This window comes from Polyergus mexicanus, unplaced genomic scaffold (genome assembly GCF_030449975.1).
Source record: "Polyergus mexicanus isolate NDT 795.1 unplaced genomic scaffold, iyPolMexi1.0 SCAF_25, whole genome shotgun sequence".
In the NCBI taxonomy this organism is placed as follows: Eukaryota; Metazoa; Arthropoda; class Insecta; order Hymenoptera; family Formicidae; genus Polyergus; species Polyergus mexicanus.
Window position 1 is genome coordinate 1099953 of NW_027223345.1, and position 21549 is coordinate 1121501.

The 21549-nt window shown below is 31.0% G+C and overlaps 2 protein-coding genes across 5 annotated transcripts; both read left to right on the forward strand.

The window, feature by feature from the left end:
* The first annotated feature begins 1573 nt into the window (after window positions 1-1573).
* Window positions 1574-10022, forward strand: Karybeta3 (karyopherin beta 3). The gene is made up of 14 exons (XM_070313705.1): window positions 1574-1805; window positions 3040-3189; window positions 3298-3524; window positions 3608-3704; window positions 4032-4597; window positions 5010-5118; window positions 5488-5787; window positions 5895-6077; window positions 6150-6276; window positions 6409-6774; window positions 6875-7128; window positions 7202-7722; window positions 7804-8023; window positions 8104-10022. The coding sequence occupies exons 1-14, from the start codon at window positions 1608-1610 to the stop codon at window positions 8191-8193; spliced, it is 3408 nt and encodes a 1135-aa protein (XP_070169806.1). The 5' UTR covers window positions 1574-1607; the 3' UTR covers window positions 8194-10022.
* A 1771-nt stretch (window positions 10023-11793) lies between these two features.
* On the forward strand, window positions 11794-19726 carry LOC138943188 (choline-phosphate cytidylyltransferase A). 4 transcript variants are annotated; one of them, XM_070313772.1, is made up of 9 exons: window positions 11794-12133; window positions 16098-16251; window positions 17128-17236; window positions 17322-17438; window positions 17600-17751; window positions 17872-18093; window positions 18247-18414; window positions 18498-18619; window positions 18702-19725. In XM_070313772.1, the coding sequence occupies exons 2-9, from the start codon at window positions 16141-16143 to the stop codon at window positions 18805-18807; spliced, it is 1107 nt and encodes a 368-aa protein (XP_070169873.1). In that variant the 5' UTR covers window positions 11794-12133; window positions 16098-16140; the 3' UTR covers window positions 18808-19725. The 4 variants fall into 4 exon arrangements, with proteins under 4 accessions (XP_070169873.1, XP_070169877.1, XP_070169874.1 ...); XM_070313776.1 differs by lacking the exon at window positions 11794-12133 and adding an exon at window positions 15068-15262 and having other exon boundaries at window positions 18702-19726; XM_070313773.1 differs by lacking the exon at window positions 11794-12133 and adding an exon at window positions 15272-15561.
* Window positions 19727-21549: the final 1823 nt, after the last annotated feature.

The window sequence follows — 21549 nt, forward strand, 5'->3', positions numbered from 1 at the left end:
CTGCCTGCCTCGCGTACGCGGTCCGTAATTCTTTAACTATTTTGGCTTCCCAGACAGCACAAGGATGTCCAAAGGGCATCCAGGACATACATGTAGAATATCCTCAGGATATCCCATTGTAATCCTCAGATCTCCTCTGGATGTCCTGAGGAAGAGTAAATGATAGCCGTATATTAACCTCTGGAGAATCCAGGGAGATCCTGTGGAACATCCTAAGGATTTTTATAGGATATGTTAGGGATATTTTTCGTATGTTTCAAGGAGCAAATTAAAAAATTTAAATATAAATTAAAATTATGTTTTGTTATTTACTGCCAATATTAAAAATCTAATATTAAAAATAGTTCACCGCTCTTTAATATTTGAGGCTTTCGTGCTGTACATGAATATTTTAAGTTTGGCTCCCGGGTTTGAGTAGTGTAATATTTTCTAAACAATCCAATATCTGAATTTTCTATGTTGGGATTGCATCAAAAATTGAACTGATAGAAATAATTACATTTGTAATTTCCTGTCAGTTGCTCTTTGCAAGCTTTATATAATTCTCATGACCAAATCTCAAATACGAGTTCGCGCGTCGCATAGCGGTAAACCAACGAACTAGCGGTTGAATACTATTGTTTGTAAAATTTTTGGAATGTTGCGAACAGTAACATTTCTCATGAAATATTAAATAAATAATAATTTTGGATATATGAAAATGTGCACATCAAATTCAATTATTAATATTAAACGAAATTAATGTTAACAATTAATTGCACATATATATGTCCTTTGGAAATCCAAAAGACATCCAATATAATAGACAGGGCAGATATATCCTACAGACATCCAGGGATTATCTAGTGGACATTTATAGGACATTAATACTTACTATAATACTTAAGATTTCTAAATTATATTAAATAGCCGACACAACTAAAAATAATTATGTATGCATATTAAATTTTTATAAATATATTTATAATAATATCTTAAAACATCCTACAAATGTCCTGAACCGTCCTGGACATATTCAGGATAATCCTGAGGATGTTTTGTGCTGTCTGGGTTATAATTTAAAAACTAAACTTGGGAAAAAATTTTGGCAAAGGAAAAATTGTCTTAGAATAGTGTCAAGTATATGACATTGTAAGGACAGAAGGTTGTTTTGAATCACCCTGTATACCTATACATTTTATTAAATTGATTTATATTGTATACATAAATGTCATTTTATAAATTCAAATATAAATTAAAAATATAGATTTAAAAATAATATATATAGAGATATATATTTAAATCAAAAATAAAGTCTATCGAATGAAAAGTAAAAAAAATTATATATCTTACATTAATTAAAGTTAATGAGAAAGTTAAGTGAAACTTGAAATTATATCAATCCCGAAATGTATCTAACCGCACATTTTGATATACAAACTCTATACAAACTTACTGAAGAGAAATCTGAGAGCGACGATCTCGACGTGAAAGGACGAAAAAATTTCTTTGTCCTGATTTGATCAAACGCTACTCTACCGACGAATCAATTGTCGAACTCAATCTTGATACTGCGCATCTAGTGAATTTTCCATAAAGTCTAATTTCCAAACGATAAAGAGTCAGCAATGTTGGCAACATTGCGATCAATAGAAACATTTCCGCGTCTCGCGTCAATGTTGGCAACACCAAATGACGATCTCGACTCGGACAAGTGTGCGCTTGACTTCATTCGTTCGGCGACAATGGCGGCAGACCTCGATCAGTTTCAACAGCTTTTAAATACACTCCTCAGCACAGATAACGATGCCCGGACGCAGGCGGAGGTATGTAAAACATTGGCGTGTCTCGTGGCCGTGAACAACAGATATCGATCGCGTCGCCAGGAACGCGAGTATACTCGCAGCATGCGGTTGCGGCACATTCAGTGGCGAGCACGTTGCCGACGTGTTGTCAGAACTCGCATGTGGGTGCTGTAACGGGACGGGTAGCGTGATACGCGACCCTTCGATCGATTCGTCTGTCAACTGCGTCGCGTCGATCCGAGGAAAATTCATCGCGAAACAACCTGAAGGATTTCGACGCGCTAACAAGTATATCCGCGCGCGATCGGCCGAGAAATCCAAAATGGTGTCTGGTATGCGAGTAGCACGCGCGCGCGCGCGCGCGCGTGCTATCCGTCATCGGTCGCGCGTGTTCCCCGGCAAGCGTGTTGACAATGGATGTCGCGGATATGTTCAGCGAGTTCGATTACGCGGAGCATCTTCGTGACAATTCGTACGTTAAAAATATTGCCTTACACGTGCGCGCATCTCGCGCGATTCACTAGCGAGTCGCACGCGATTACGCGTGTTTCATCTCGCTTTCCCGCCTACGCGGGATTCCCGCGATTTCCGGCGATCGTTTCCGCGAGGTAGCCCAAGTCCTAGCACTTATTCGTTGCGATCCATCTGACACGGACGATCGAGGAGTCGTAGCTTTGATTCGCTTGATTCTGATTGATCGTTACTCGCGAGATATCTTCTATATACGTTTTACCTTGACTCACGGCTCGATCACGTGTCAAGCATTCACCGAATATTCATATATGCGCACTGATATAGTATGCACTTGGCGTAAAATGAGTCAGATTCAGCTTGGTAAATTTAATTTTGGTGCGAGCTTTCATTTTAGTGTCTACAAATATATTCGCACACATCATACATTACATATATGATCTTTATTTTGATATGTATATGTAAAATGTAATATATATGAAATAACAGGACAGAGACACCTGTTTTTGATATTGTTATAAGTGCGATACTATTTTAAAATTTCTTATGATATACTTCTGTAAAATTTGATTCAAAATTAAAATTTGAAAAAACAAAATGTATAAAAATTTTGTAATGTTTTTAATTCATCAAGAAATAAATACTATATGTTTTTCGAAACAATTTTTAAAGAAAAAGATATTGTTTGAATAAAAAACCATTTATTACTACACGTTCTGATCCTTCGCTTATACAAGAGAGTTTCAGAGTTATCAATATTTTTAAATGAAAAATTATTATTTAGGAGGCGTACGGTAATCTTCCAGTGGAAAGCAAGGTGACATTTCTTTTAACTACTATTTGCAATGGCACACTTGCTGAAGAAATGCGGTCTATGGCTGCAGTATTGTTGCGTCGACTATTTGCCTCAGAATTCATGGATTTCTATCCTAAGGTAGATATTATTACTTTATCTCTTTCTAATGTTTAGTTATTAAAATATTCTTTTGTTAAGATACATTTTTTAAATTTTGAATTATTAATTGATATATAATTATTTCAGATTCCACCAGAGGCGCAAGTTCAGTTGAAGGAACAAATTTTATTATCAGTTCAAAATGAACAGACAGACGCTATACGGCGTAAAGTCTGTGAAGTTGCGGCCGAAATTGCCAGGAGTTTAATAGATGAAGATGGCAATAATCAATGGCCAGAATTTCTTCAGTTCCTATTTCAATGCGCAAACAGTCCATTGCCAGCGTTAAAAGAAAGTGCACTTCGCATGTTTACGTAAGTTTCCTTTAAATCCATTTTACAAAATAAATGGTATATTTATTAAGAAAGTAAAAATAAAAATTATATTGTATATATAGATCCGTCCCAGGTGTATTTGGAAACCAACAAGCAAATTATCTTGATCTTATAAAACAAATGCTACAGCAGTCTATTCTAGATGCGACAAATTATGAGGTAACATGCAATTTACATATGTTTTATTTGTTCTATCGGAAGAATAGATACACGAGTTTTTACAAGATAAGATTACTCGTCACTTAATCCTTCCAAAAAAAAAAAACATGGTGAAAAATGCTTTCTGATGACTGTAATTTGTGAAGTATTAATTTATAGACAGATACGGGGCATACACTTCTTATGAAATAGAAATTTATATATATATATATATATATATTGATCTAAAGAAAAATAAAAAAGATCTTAAAATTATCAGATAGTTTTTTTATAATTAAGAAAAGTAATTATAATAGTTGCAATTTTTTTTGGTGATTTTATCCACAGGTCAGATTTCAAGCAGTAAGAGCAATTGGAGCATTTATAACATTACATGACAAAGAAAATAATATACACAAACATTTCTCAGAACTAGTTCCAGCATTAGTACAAGTAACCGCTCAATCTATAGAAAAGCAAGATGATGATGCTCTTTTAAAAGTATTGATAGATCTTGCTGAAACCACGCCAAAATTCCTCAGGGGGCAATTGGATAATATTATGCAAATGTGTATGAATGTTTTCTCCAATGAAGACATGCCTGACAATTGGAGGCAATTGGCACTAGAAGTTTTGGTAACTTTGGCAGAAACTGCACCAGCTATGGTACGGAAAGTTGGTGGAAAATATATCGCATCTTTAGTACCATTGGTATTGGAGATGATGACTGATTTAGATGAAGATGAAAAGTGGAGTTTTTCCGATGAAATCATCGAAGAAGATAACGATAGTAATAATGTAGTTGCTGAAAGTGCATTAGATAGATTGGCATGTGGTTTGGGAGGAAAAACGATGCTACCACAAATTGTGCAAAACATCCCTACCATGTTAAATAATAGTGATTGGAAGTACAGGTGAATATTATAGAAAATCTTTATTATTTCATTTAATTACTATAATTATATTATATCCAACATCTAATATTGTGTATGGAATATGTAAATAAATATATAAAATGTCACAGAAAAGTCAGCAATTGCATATATTTATATAAGTAATTGCGTTACATCTGTGATAGAATAATCAACGAGATGGTTCTTTTTTCTAACTGCCGTTTTGGTAGTTAGTATTTGAGATACTCGTAGATGTTCAAAAAAAAAGAGTTGGCAGTTATATGTGTGTATGTCTATGATTGCTATAGTTTTGAAACATACAATTCTTTTAATATTTGTTAAATCAAATTTTATTTTTTGAGTTTTATTGCACATATATAAATCATAAAATTTAAAGAAAATAAGAAAATTTGTATTTTTTTTTATTATTTAGGCATGCAGCACTTATGGCTATTTCAGCTATTGGTGAAGGGTGCCATAAACAAATGGAATGTCTTTTACCACAAATAATGGAAGGTGTTATACAATATCTGCAGGATCCAGTAAGTATAACAAATGTATTTCACAATTCTACCTGATAATATTCACAAACTGCTAATTTGAAATTATCTGTTTTTGCATTATATCCCATTTATATAATTCATTAGAATAAGCCATAAATCGAGTCAGCAGTCATATTCTTTGTTTGAATATGATGGCGTTACATTTGTGGCAAATTAAACAAAGGAGACAAATTCTTGCTGTATTATCGTTTTGGTAATATAGATCCCAAGATGGATCTTTTGTAGTTCCTGAGAGTTGATTGTTTACTATTAAGCAGTCATAGTTTTGGAACATACACAATTTCTATTCAAAATTTTTTTATATAAATGCAAGAATCTTTGGAAATACAGAGCAATATTACTTTCTAGCATCCTCGTGTAAGATATGCTGCCTGCAACGCAGTAGGTCAAATGTCCACAGATTTTTCGCCTATATTTGAAAAGAAATTTCATGATAAAGTCATTCCTGGATTATTGATGGTATTAGATGATAATGCAAACCCCAGAGTTCAAGCTCATGCTGGTGCAGCTTTAGTAAACTTCAGTGAAGATTGTCCAAAAAATATTCTAACACCCTATCTGGATGCTATAATGGCTAAACTCGAATCAATATTGACTGCTAAGTTTCAGGAATTAGTTGAAAAGGGAACTAAACTTGTGCTCGAACAAGTAAGTTGGATAAATCATAAAATATAATATAAATAATATTTATAATAATTTTATAAAGTAGAATTTTTTTGCAAATCTATAAATTTTTGCCATTTTTTCATGTATAGGTCGTCACAACAATTGCTTCTGTTGCTGATACTTGCGAAGAACAGTTTGTAACATATTATGACAGGCTAATGCCTTGTTTGAAATATATCATCCAAAATGCCAATCAACAGGAACATAAAATGTTACGGGGCAAGACCATTGAATGTGTTAGCCTTATAGGTCTAGCTGTTGGTCCGGAAAAGGTAATTGTTTTAATTTTTTGTTTAATTTTATAAAAAAAAAAGCTCGTCAATTATATTATCGAATCTCAACAGTTTATTGCGGACGCTAGTGAAGTTATGGATATGTTACTAAAAACGCATTCAGAAGGTGATCTTCCAGACGATGATCCGCAAACCAGTTATCTTATATCTGCTTGGGCCAGAATTTGTAAAATTCTTGGTAAGATATACATATAATTCTAAATATATAACAAGTTCTGTTTATATACTACAAGAACTTTTGGTAATTGATTTTTACAATTACTAATTACGATATAATTACAATTTCTTAAAACCGCTTATATTTTTTCAGGAAAACAATTCGAACAGTACCTACCATTGGTAATGGGACCTGTATTACGAACAGCCGCTATGAAACCTGAGGTTGCATTGTTGGACAATGAAGACATGGAAGGCATTGAGAGCGATCTTGATTGGCAATTTGTTCAATTAGGAGAGCAACAAAATTTTGGTATTAAAACAGCTGGTTTGGAAGATAAGGCTTCAGCATGCGAAATGTTGGTTTGTTATGCGCGAGAATTGAAAGAAGGTTTCGCGGATTATGCCGAGGAAGTAGTACGATTAATGGTACCGATGTTGAAATTTTATTTCCATGATGGTGTCAGAACTGCAGCTGCGGCAAGTTTGCCGTATCTCCTTGATTGTGCTAAAATAAAAGGTTAGATAATATTTCTACTAAAAAAATAGTTATTTACATTAATTATATATATATATATATATAAAATAATAATAATATATATGTTAACGTTTTTACACAGGTCCACAATATTTAGAAGGCATGTGGGCATATATCTGTCCAGATTTGTTGAAATCTATCGATACAGAACCGGAATCTGAAGTATTGTTGGAACTATTGTCCTCCTTAGCAAAATGTATCGAAACACTGGGCGCAGGTTGTTTAAGCGCACCGCATATGACTGAACTTTTACGGCTTATAGATAAATTACTTAATGAACACTTTGAAAGAGCAGTTGCTAGATTAGAAAAACGAAAAGACGAAGATTATGACGAGGTATTAACAAAACTCAAATATATATAGAACATTTTAGGAATGTTTCTATATATTAATATTCTGTTTATATTAGGTCGTTGAAGAACAACTTGCTGATGAAGATAATGAGGACATATATACCCTCAGCAAAATCGCTGATATTTTACATGCCTTATTTACAACTTATAAGTCTTCATTTTTCCCATACTTTGATCAAATATGCGGACATTTTGTAAAATTATTGAGCCCTGAAAGATCATGGTCGGATCATCAATGGGCCTTGTGTGTCTTTGACGATGTAATAGAATTCGGAGGACCCGAGTGTGCAAAATATCAAGATATCTTTTTGCGACCTATGATTCAATACATTTCTGATAAATCTGCAGAAGTTAGGCAAGCAGCAGCTTACGGTTGTGGAGTTTTAGGTCAATTTGGTGGAGAAGGATTTGCACAAGCATGTGCAGAAGCTTTACCAAAACTAATGGAAGTTATCAGCGATCCTGAATCTAGATCGCCGGAGAATGTAAATCCTACTGAAAATGCTATTTCGGCAGTAACTAAAATTCTTAAATATAATAATAAAGCAATCAACGTTGATGAAATTCTTCCACATTGGTGAGTTTTCATATTTAAAGCACAATTCGTTGTATTTAATAAATGCAATTAAACTTTACTAAACGCTTCTTTCTATGGTAGGCTAACTTGGCTGCCAGTTGTTGAAGATGAAGATGAAGCACCTCATGTTTATGGATACTTGTGTGATTTGATCGAAGCAAATCATACAGTAGTTTTAGGAACAAATAATGCGCATTTGCCTCGACTTATAAGTTTCTTTGCTGAAGCATTGTTCAGAGAAGCTGTGCCTACTGATCATCCTGTTATGTCAAGAATTCTTAGCATTGTTAGAGAAATACAGGTGAGCACATACGAAATATTTCTTATGTTTATATTTATTGTTATAGTCTTCAAAAATGAAATTATTTTATTTTCTTCTAGAACAACGAGACGATATTCCAGGCGACCATAATGCAATTAACAACAGATCAGCAACAAGCACTTCACGAGGCACTTAGCACATTAAGTTGAATTTTTAACATCGTAACAAAGTAAAAAAATAATATTAAATGCCCGCGTTAATTAATCTCCCGGGGAAAAAATCAGAGATTTTAGGTAATTAGATTATACCTATAAACCATTCGCTCCAGCCTAGCTATACATACATGCAAATATATTTAAGTATTTCATATATTATTATCCATATGTAACTTGTTGAACATATAATTTTGAATTTATTATCAGATTCAATATTATGAGTTTTCTATTGTCAAGGATTGTTGCAAAACATTTAAAGTAAAATTTGTGTTTAATATTGTTTCATTTATGGTGCTATTGTAAATGAAAATAAGTCAAAAGAAATTTTATTAACTCTGAATGAATTCACATTGACAGAATTTGGAGAAATGTAGTTTATATATTCCTAAAAGGTTTTAAACTTAATATTTGTTTACATAATGTATATACATTTAACCTTTTTCTTTTTCCTTTTTTTTTTTTTTCATTATTGAAAGTACATTATTAAAAAATTTATGAATGATGACGTCGACTTAGCTGAACTTTCAAGCGATAATGTTCTCCGCCATTGAGAGCCGAATGATGTTAAATTAAAAAACGGAAAAAATGGCTTTGTAAAAAATTGCATAGTGCAGTGTACACATAGCTTTGTTATGTGAGCATAACGTTAAAAAATTATAATTTTGTCACTGTGATCTTTCACATTATATCTACAGTCTCAATTTATCTTTTGTTTTGGCAAAGCTATAAAATAGAACTTAAAATGGAACCTCATTGTAGCCATGAAGCAAATGCGTGACATTGGGATTTAGATATTTTTATTATTAAATTTAGATGCAGTAACTGTTATTTAATAATATCGCTAATATTGCAATGTTGAGGTCTATGTATATGAATGCCTTTTGAATGAAACGTAATGAAACTTTTAGAAATTTTAGATATACTTTTAGATTCATTATAAATTTATGACATATAATAGATACATCTCTTTTATAGAGTTACATAAAAAATGTATATATTTAAACGCTGTAAATTATTTTTCTTGTAATTTTACAGCTAATTTTTATTGAGTTATATTTAGCTGTAATTTTACAATATGTTTGTCATGTATCTAATGTTATTTGAGAATAAAAAAAAATAATGAAACATTATGCATAGTTGATCAAATTCATATAAAATCGACCGTTTCTATACATTACGTTTCCTTCAATTGATATATTACAATGAGAATCAAGAATATTAATGTTAAATGAAAAGAACTGAGTGAAATGATTTGTTTAAACAACCCGTTATTGCTATTTATTTATGTGTACTCTGATACACTTGCAATTATATTAAAATTTCACTGATGGAAAAATTAATTATAGTGAAGCTTTTTGTGGCTACTTTCAATATAAAAGCTCCAAATAGACTTTTTTTTACTATGGTGTTTAGAGGAGTAAAAATGAAGAATAAACATTTATTTGTACATACAATATCAAAGTATATAAATATTGAACAAGTATAAAAAATTGAATTACTCGATTGTAAGTATCCTTGATATATGGCAGACACTGCCTCGACAATTATTTCACGAAAAATCAACACCACAATCTTGTAAGATGCACACATACTTATTGCATATGATAGCAAATATAAAATCAATATTGGACTATTTACGCGATACGTATCTGTGAGAGAGAAGTATAAAAATCAGTATGAAAGAAAAAATTATAAACCTTACAATTATATAGAGATTATTTTAAAATTATTATTAATTAAAATAAATTTCAGCTTTGTAATTCATTGTTTTGCTCTTCGCACCTACATATTAATACAATTTTAATAAATTATATATAATCCCCCTACTGTATATTACAATAATCATATATTTCTAAAATGTATATTCAACCAAATTTTCGCAAAAGTTATTAAGTCATAAATAGTCATAAGTTAATTTCCTTGTCATGATTTTGACTTCTACAACCCATACAGCACAGAACATTGCAATTACATTGCAGTAATATTACAATCTTGCAAGTTGCAATGTAATATTGTTGAGACATTATTGGAACATATTGTAATATTTTATGTGAATGTTACAGCAACATTTCAAAAACATTACAAAAAACAGTTTTCGGTAATCGCTAGTTTGTTTGTTTACCGCTACGCGGCGCGCGTTATCTATCCCGCATTTAAGTTTCAGTCACGATGATTACATAAAGCTTGCAAAGAACAGCTAGTAAGATTAAAGATATAACTATTTTTATCAGTTTAATTTATCCGACACAATCCCAACACAGGGAATTCAGATATTGAACTGATTGTTCAGTAATCGGATACATAAATATCCAAATAAGTTAAAATTATTCGTTAATTGTCTACTTAAGATGTAAAATAGAGTTTAATATCTATATAAGTAAACTTTTAACTTTTATGAATGAAATTATTTAATCATTACTATTTTCTTAAACTTGTAAATTATTTATAAAATAGCGATGTTAACTAGATAACAGGAAATTGTTAAGTAGTTTCCATTCCTATATAAAACCAAAAATTTAATAATAATTTTTTAATATGCACGATATTTCAGATTTTAATAAATAAACTTCGAGAATATATAAAGACATCCAAGAGAGAAAAAACTCGTAATTGCGTAAATTCACAATCTTTTTTTCTTATTTCTCTTGCATGTCTTTATATATTTTCAAAGTTTATCTATCAAATTTAAAGCGTTCTGCATATTTGTAGCAACGCATTTCAATATTACAAATACATTGCACCGTAACATTACTGTAATATTTCTAAGGGCGGACATCTCAAGGTTGCCGCAGACTTGCAGTAACATTGCAGAAACATTTCGCAATTTCCATGCAATATTACAATGTTTCAATGCAAGGTCTATGCAACGTTTTTGCAATCTTTCGGTGCTGTATGGGTATAAATATGTCTTTTAAAAAGTATAAAATCGTTTTATATATATATATATATATATATATATATATATATATATATATATATATATATGCCTAATATATTGTGATGTAATTGTGATATATTCAACGGCAACCTGTTGTAAAATGAAAACATGCTACAAAGTAATGGAGCAAACCTAATTGAAGAGCGTCGTTTACCTAACGATATTATAGATTTTGCATATATATAAAGCAAAATACTATTCTTACATCGTCTATACCTCTCGCTATAACTTATTTTTATAAATTTTTAATTTTATTATAGCGCGCAGTTTAAAGTAAAAAGAAATGTGGATTATTATTAACAGATATATCACAAATAGAACGATCTTTAACATTCGAATATAAAAAAAAAGCATTTCCAACTGCAATGTGAGATGTCGACATATGTGCGCAATTTGCATAAAATTATCGTGTTTATGTTTTATTATCACATAAACATCCATGATTATATCGGACTGTGCTAGGTCAGAAATCGCAAATTAGCGACAAGTAATCGAGTGTGAAAAACAATGGAAAGAATTCCTTCGCAAATATTTCTTTGTATTGTCATCTTTTTTTGCAGGCTACCCTATACATACGCGTCTCTATATACATGTATGTACACATATGAACAGATATACGTCCCGTATGCGGAACGCAGCCGGCACATATGACGCCGGCGATCATCCGATATTACGTCATCGTCACCCTGTCGCGATGAAGCGCTCGCGACCGCGCATTAAGGACGCGTATGTCAGTACATTGTGTCGCGTGGACACGAACGTCAAACGTAGCTGTATATCGAAAAATTGTGCATTTGATTCGATCGATGCATTGGGATTTATTGATCCAACGCGAGAGTCGGGAATACCGTGTTATCAGCACGTGTTATTTTCAATCCTTTCGCGAGTCTTGAAATTATATCGACGCACTCCGCCGCTAAAACACGTTGCGACGCCCGGCAAATTTCGAAGAGTGACCTGTGTTTGCGTATGCACGCGTGCGTGGCTGTCGATACGGTAAGAATTCACAGTTACGTTTTACTCCGAATTCCATTTGACAGTTTGACTCAAATATCGAATATAGAGAACCTATTATCGTGGAAAGAATTTGTGAATTTATACAGTACGTATATATATATTATCACTTGTTAGTATAATATTTTAGCACATACCCATACAGCATAGAACATTGCAATTATATTGCAGCAATGTTACAATCTTGCAAGTTGCAATGAAATATTGTTGAGACATTATTGGAATATGGAATTGTAATATTTTATGAGAATGTTACAGCAACATTTCAAAAACATTAGAAAAGACAGTTTTTGATAAGCGCTACTTCGTTCGTTTACCACTATGCGGCGCGCGTTGCGTTATCTATCCCGTATATTTAAGTTTTAATCACGATGGTTATATAAAGCTTGCAAAAAGCAGTTAGTAATATTAAAGGTATAATAACTATTTTTATCAGATTAATTTGTCCGATACAATCCCAACACAGGAAATTCAGATATTGAATTGAGTGTTCAGAAATCGGACAAATAATTATCGGAAAAAAGTTAAAATTATCCGATTATTGTCTACTTAAGATATGAAGTTTAAAATTTATATAAATAAAATTTTAATTTTTATGAATTAAATTATTTAATCATTATCAATTTCTTAAACTTGTAAATAATTTATAAAATAGCGATGTTAATTAGATAACAGAAAATTGTTTAATAGTTCCCATTTTTATATAAAAGCAAAAATTTGATAATAATTTTTTAATATGCAAAATGCTTCAAATTTAATAGATAAACTTGGAGAATATATAAAGACATCCACGAGAGACGAGAAAAAATCTCGTTGTAATTGCGTAAATTCACAATCTTTTTTCTTATCTCTCTTGGATGTTTTTATATGTTCTCAAAGTTTATGTATTAAATTTGAAGCGTTTTGCATATTTGTAGCAATGTATTTAAATATTACAAATACATTGCACCGTAACATTACTGTAGTCTTACATTGAAATATTTCCGAGGGCGGACATTTCAACGTTGCCGCAGGCTTGCAGTAACATTGCAGAAACATTTCGCAACTTCTATGCAATATTACAATGTTTCAATGTAAGATCTATATGCAACGTTTTTGCAATCTTTCGGTGCTGTATAGGTATAGACATCACATATGGAACACGAATTATCGCGTTTCGCGAAGATTCGCCGAAATTAACTTTTTGTCCGGGAAGTAGTCCCAATGACTCGATGTTAATTAAAACGAAACATTATATATTCGAATCGTCATCGTCAGCAGCGATCGAACCTTGACGTACCATACATTCGTAACGGTATATATAAATGCATTGTGAATGAGAAAACGGAGAAAAAAGCGGAAGGAAGAACGCCAGTACGTTGATCTTACATGGTCGAGCGATCGTAAAAGTCATGTGACGCATAAAATCGAGCGTTGCACCATTTTCTCGGAGAAATTTCACAAATTTTTGAAAAACATATGTTTCGAGAGATTTCATTTTTTACAGGGAGAGTAATCTCGTTACACGAATTCCATGCAAAAGATGGGCTAAATTTTTTATATTGCAAAAAAATTTCTTTTTTTTTCTCGAATTTTCAAAATTCTTAAAATATCGAGAATTTGACCTAACGAGAGAAAAAAAGTTTTTCCGTGACAGAGATAGCCTAATATCTTTCTAACAGAGAGATTCACTCTCTTTTATGTATGTATATTTCTCTTTCACTTTTGCCAAGATATATATATATATATATATCCAGTAAGCAATTTGATAACAAATTGTTGCCAAATTGGCATCAAATTCGCTCAAAACTTGGTAACAAATCCAGTGCCATCTGTGTCCGCATTAAGCTTGTGTTTTGTTGACAAAGCTTGTTGACATAACCTGACAGCAAATTGACGGCAAAAACCGAGCAAAGCTTGACATGATTTGACGTCAAATTGATGGCAAAAATCGAGCAAGATCTGCGCAAGACAATCTGATAGCAGATTGTCAGCAAAAACCGAACAAATTCTGCAGCTTTTGGCCATTCATATAAAAGTATATATTTAAATAGATTTAAAGCCTTAACCCTAAGTAACAAAATGATGATAAGTTTTGGTCATAAAATGACCATTAGATAATTAGACATTATATAAAATCATATATTAATATGTTAAAACATATAGGTAAATTCAAATAACTTAATTTATAAAATTAAAGATCTTTTTGGACAAAAATTGTTTGAATAAGTGAAAATCAAACAATTATCTGTCCGATTTGCAAAAAATCAATTCAATATCTGAATTTCCTGTATAAGAATTGTGTCAAAAATTGAACTGATAGAAATATATATATTATAATATTATTAGCATTTTGTAGGCTTTATATACACTCATGACAAGAATTTGAATACGGGTATAGATAATGAATAACGCGCCGCATAGCGATAAGCGACTGAACTATTTTATAATACTTTGTAATAAGCTGCAGATTTTGTTCGGTTTTTGCTGCCAATTTGCCATCAGATTGCGCACTCCAGATCCTGCTCAGTTTTTGCCGACAATCTGATGTCAGTCATGTCAGCAAGCTTTGCTCGGTTTCTGCCGCCAATTTGCTGTGTAGTTATGTTAGCAAGCTTTGCTTGATTCTTGCCGGCAATCTGCCAGCTTAATCGGTAATAACAACTCTTGTACCAAATTTGTAGCCTTTTTGCTGACAATAATTTGTAGCAAGCACTTGGCAATATCTGTTAGAACAGACCTGGCTGACTGGGATATATATATGTATACATATGTTTGGTCTAAATATACACGTGTAAATAAACATTTCAAATTTAGACAAAGAGAAATCGACCAATCACGCATTTAATATATAAAATGTAACAACGTGACATTTTTCGTATTAAAAACGTGATTGGTCAGCTTCTCGTACGTTAAACTTAACATTCGAACAGGTTTTAAATCTATTCTTTGTTGTGCACTGTAAGGATTACACTCCCTGCACTCAAATTAAAATAGATCTATAATTAAGTAAAGGTTAGAGAGAGAGAGAGAAAAAAGGATAAATGAATTATTGTAATACGGAAGGTGCAGTTAACAAAGAATTGACCTATCGTGGCGGGCGTCTGCTAGGTCAGCTGTTCGCATAGCGTGGTATGTGTGGCCATCTGGCCATAGATGCTGTCGAAGTAAAACTCCCTCGCATGTTGCGTCACGTTGCATTTAACGCCCAGTTTTTTTTCGAAGTCACGTTACAAGATCCGTTACGATTTTGATCCTTGTTCGTCTAACTCTACGAAACGACCGTGCGCTGTATTCAGTATTAGGGACTGAGGAAAAATTCAACGCTTCGAAAAATCGTACCCGGTTTCGGCCCAGCTGTTTCTCGTCGCTTTTCTCGCACGAGGAGGAAGGTCGCGGATCGCGATCAACAGATTCGATCGCCCGTAACCGTAAGTGCTAAAAAAATTCCATCAACAACGATTCTCGCGTATCGACGAGCGGCGAATTTCGTTTGTCACACGATTTTTACGGTGTGAAATCTCCTTGGACGAAACACTGACGGCACACGGCACGTCACCGGACGTGCGTGGCACGCGACTCGCGGACGCGGCGTCGTGTGACGTCGACCGGTAGACGAGGAATTTCGATCTTTAAAGCTTATCTCCCAAGGCAAAAGGATTATGCCGTCGTGGATTATACGTTTCCTCTCTATCCGCGATAGTGTAATTACGGTTACAATTCGTTTTTCTCCCCAAATATATGGATGTTAATATATACTTATCAGTATAATTTTGTTTCTGTAAACGCAAATATGTGACACCACTAACTCAGAATACTAGTAGCGATTATTCAATCATATTATTCAATCATAATATACTTGTCATTTACTTGTAACATATTGATATTCACAAGACATAGATCCTTCTTTCATCTCATTGTCAGAATTATACTGCATAATTTGATGGTGACATCCATACATTTACAGTTAAACGAAAGCTGTATGGCAACAGCATTGCAAAAGTAAGAAAATGTCCAGGAAGCGTCCCAGAGAAGAAATTATGCTGACTACTGTATCCCATCAGAACAATATTAATGGAGAAAGTGCGTCCTGCTCGAGGGAAGAGTCTCCTGTTCATGCTGTAAGTATTAATTTATATCATTAGCACAAAGCAAATGAACAAGTATTGTTACATTTGATCTAAAAACATACCATTGTAAAATTACAAAATGAATTATATTTTATATTCATATTTATAAATTGTTCATATTAAATCTACTGATATCATCAATGTTATTCATAAGAGATACAATTGTCTAAAATCGTCTACTTTAAAGATAACATAATATTGCTCTTTAAATGATAATAACCTGGCGTGATGCCAGATTGGCATATCTAATATGATAAAAGCTTGGAAATACTTTAGCGCTCCGACAATTTTGTTCGGTATCTAAAAGTGAAGTCATGGTGACATATTGAATACAATTTAACATTTATTTAAAAACTTACCTTCTACAATTTTATCTAAAAAGCTAAATGCAATTGTATAATTACTGTTTTTAATTAAACATCAAGTATTTTATGTGTTTTTAATATAAAAATTAATTATAATATTTAACATTGAGAGCTAATGTAAGATATAAGTTTTATTTTTATTATAAATATCAATTAATCAAATCGTCAAATTGTAAAAAATCGTTAATAAAAGCAATGACTTGGGGATCTAAACAGAATTATACTGAAAATAACAGTGCAAATTTATTGTTTATAAAAAATTGTAATCAAGTTTCCATATATTATGAAAAATTTCAAGTAAGTTTTACTTTCTTTATCCCTTTTTTATATAATATATTAAAATAAGAATATATGATATATCATTATACAATTTAGTAAATTGAAATGAAATAATGTTAAACACAATCTATAATTAAATACACAAACTCAAGAGAGAATTTTTTCCCCTTAACTTTATATTTATGTGCAAAACATCAACAATTTAATTTCTCATTTATTCTAGTCTATTTGTAAAGAAGCACCTTTCAACGATGAGTTAGAGGCTATTATAGAGAGGAATGCATGTGATTACAACACAAGAATTACCTTAAAACAAGCAAGGAGTGGTAAAGGTATATTTCAAAGATGTCCTTAATAATATTAAATATCATGGACTATTTTTTTTTATTTCTATATATTGTTTAACTTCTTTTTCAGTTCCTAGAAAAATTAGAGTTTATGCCGACGGTATTTATGATCTTTTCCATCAAGGACATGCACGGCAACTTTTACAAGCAAAGAATATTTTTCCAAATGTTTATCTCATTGTTGGAGGTAATTATGCAAAACTACTTAAAAAAATTGATTTTTCCACTATTTACATGTTATAAATCATTTATTGTAATTATATTATAATTTATTACTTTACTTATATTTCTAAATTATGATAATTCTACAAATATTTATAGTATATCAAACATAATTATTTATTATAGTGTGTAATGATGAATTGACACATAGCAAAAAAGGGAGAACTGTAATGACAGATCTGGAAAGATATGATGCTGTTAGACATTGTAGATATGTAGATGAAGTTGTCCGAGATGCACCCTGGGAACTCGATGATGAGTTTCTTAAAAAGCACAAGGTACAGTCATTAAAGAATAATTCATGTTTTTATATTTCAAAATCTATTTAGTAAAATGCTACACATTTTACACAATTATATTATAAAAAAATTTAATGTTGAATGAATATTATATTACAGATTGATTTTGTTGCTCATGATGATATACCATACATGACAGACGATGTATCAGATGTTTATGCTAATCTAAAAGCTAAAGGCATGTTCGTAGCTACACAGAGAACGGAAGGCGTTTCCACTTCGGATATAGTTGCAAGAATAGTCAAAGATTATGATATATATGTTAGAAGAAATCTTGCACGAGGTTATAGTGCAAAGGAACTTAATGTTTCTTTCCTCAATGTAAGTTTCTTAATTGTTGCATAATGATATCTATATGTCAAATTGTTAGATGCAAAGAGATATCGCAATCATATAAATTGAAAAAGAAAAATATAATCACGAAAGAGTTATTATAACAAATCAAATATAGTTCTAATAAAAAAAACATTACAGGAGAAAAAGTTTCGCCTACAAAATAAATTTGATGACCTGAAAGATAAAGGAAAAAGAGTAATGGAAAATATTGGTGAGAAACGAATGGATATGATAAGTAAATGGGAAGAGAAATCTCGGGAGTTTATCGATACGTTTCTTTTGCTATTTGGAAGAGAAGGCAGATTGGTATATATACATATAGATATATCTGTACACATAATATACAAATATGTATATTGTATAGATATATTAAAAGTTTTCATTTGTAGTCAACAATTTGGAACGAAAGTAAAGGCCGTTTGATGCAAGCATTGTCTCCACCAGCAAGCCCAAAAAGGGATGGCAGTCCAAATAGCAGTACCAGCAGTCACAATGATGAAGATCAGACAAGGTACATTTTTGAATATATATATTAGAAAACTCATATATATCTCTATGATACTAAACTATTTTATACATCTTATATTATATAGTCCACCACCAAACAAGACAGGACGCTATGAGTTTTCACATCAAAACAATCATTATTTAAGCGATGATTACAGCGATGATGAAGAGGAAAATTTACACTCTAAATGATAATCATTAAAAAAGCATATATTCTTTTTGACCAAACTATCGTGCAATTTTTATTTATTACCTTGAAAATTTAGATGTATTTTCATACAATTGCATGAATTGCTGATACAGAGTGTAATGCTATGCTTGATGAATTTTGTATAATATGAACTGATATTATGTATTAAACGTATTGCCTATTGTGATGTGAAAGTTTAATGTGATCTTGCAAATTTTATTATTTACATCATAATATATACATGATGGCTTAGATGATACATGTAGACTGTTTAAAATAATGTAATATTCAATGTTTTTTTATTGTTATTTCAGAGACACTTTTGCACTCAGTTCCTATATTCTTTAATGCAAATGCAATTGTTATTTATACCTTTAATTTTATACTTTATACTTTATTATGATTATAAACCTTGATTGTGACATACAATGACTCCTAGTATAGTTATAAGCATAATTTTTGATCTTATTGTAAGCACACAAGTCATTCTCCTAGTCGAGCAAATTGATTTAAAATTTTATTTAATATCTAAAGTTAATATTTCAGAATATTTAAGCTTTGTTTTCAATAAATTTTTCAAAAGATCTATATCTGTAAGAACAGTTTGTTGGATAAATAAGATACATAAATCTGTGTGCTCCAAGATACAATCTTGTGGTGATCCCAATAATGTGCTTATAATCAAAGATCATTGTATATCCATATTTTTAAGAGTAAATATTGATAATATAACTGTATTTATATCATAAAATATTGATTATTAATTAAGGTGCTATAGTTTATTTCATAATAAATTCTTTGTGTTCAAAAACTTTTATAAAATAGTCTTAATTAATTGCACAAATAATCTTTTTCATATTTATGCATGTAAATTCTAATTTTGTTTTAAGAAAACAGTTATAATATATTTTGAATTAATCTTTATTTTAAATAGCACAAATTGATATATAATGTTTATAAATAACAAGAGAGAGATATGAATACTTTCAAACTTCTAGATTACAAAATTTTGTCATATTCCATATTGTGAATAAGAAATAAACACAAACATTTAGAGTCAGATACTTATAAAGAGAAAGAATTTGTTTTAATATATTAGACATTTAATAAAAATTTATGGAACAAATCATTCTATTTTCTGTAATTATATATTATTATTTTGTTTTTTATATAAGTATTTAAAAAAATCCTTGATTGCATTGTAAACGTAATTAATCAAAGAATAAGATATAATATTTTGTGATTAAAAATCAAGCAAATCAAAATTGAAATTATTAATTATATCACTATAAAATATACTCTGCCTTTAGAGGAAGTACAGTTCTAACGTTAACATATATTAGCAAAATAAGATTAGATTAATGAGCTAAAATAAATGAATGCTACACTTATATATATGAAACAAATTCATGCCTACAATAATTTTTCATAATATACCAATGCTGCCGTAGTTTGATATATGTAGCTTGCATTTAATATTTATTGATGTGCGATCTCATTTCTAATCTCCAAAATATTTTTTGAATAAAATAAATATTTTTTTTTTCTTATTTAAAAAAAAGAATATGGTATATAATATACATTTTATAATCATATATACATTCTTATACTTTTTAGATACATAAATTATGAAATAGATAGCTTCTCGTATGTACAAAATTAATTTTGTAGTTTTGAAAGTATATTTAATAATAATTTTGTGTGTATTAAAAGTCACATACAGTCTTACTCATCATGTATAGTTGAAAGCAAATATATCTAATAAATAAAGTTGGAATTTTTGAAATTACAATGTGCCTGAAATTGTTCTCATTTCCATCTTTTCACCTATTTATACTCCTTTTAATACATCTTTGATTTTAAATGTTCAAGGAAACTTTAATTAGTATATATATACTTATTATTTACACTTGATGAATTACACTTCCTTTAGATATTTTTATACAAGATTTTTAGATGTTATCTGAATAGTTTGCTCTTCCATCTTCATATATACATTATTAAGCACATTTTTGTAAATTCTCCTTGATATGGCTATATATGTGCTCCTTTTTTATTAATTTCATAAATTTCTTGAAGGCTGTTTATTAAATTATTAATAGTTAATAGGTCGGATATCTTGGAATTGCTAAGCCCGTACTCACGATGTAAGTCTCTGAGAGATTCAGGATTCAGTGTAAATTTCATTTTTACAACAAATGTAAAATAGTTCATAATAACGTAGATAGAAGAAAATAGTTTTGAATTTTGTCAGCCAATAGTTACGCATTGAAAATATATGGTTGCTTTAGGTATGGAGGCATGCACACGTAAAGTTTAAAAGTCCCTAGTTTGCTAAAGTATGAAGATGTGATTATCATTGGTCGCGTTCGGCAGAGAAAGCGCTCAGTTATCGTCTTATCAACACTCGACGTTGATTTGTTGGTTCTAAAAGTATATGAGCCAATCACCTTCGATTGCTACTGAGCGGTTTCTCTACTGAATGGTCCCATTCATATATTCATAAGGACAATAATGTTCATAGAATATTAATTTTTTGTAATTCAAGTGAGAGTGAGAATTACAAAAATGAGCGAATTTATTAGGTTTGGACCAATAAAATTATATACCCAGACAGCACAAAACATCCTCAGGATCATCCTGAATATGTCCAGGACGGTTCAGGACATTTGTAGGATGTTTTAAGATATATTATTATAAATATATTTATAAAAATTTAATATGCATACATAATTATTTTTAGT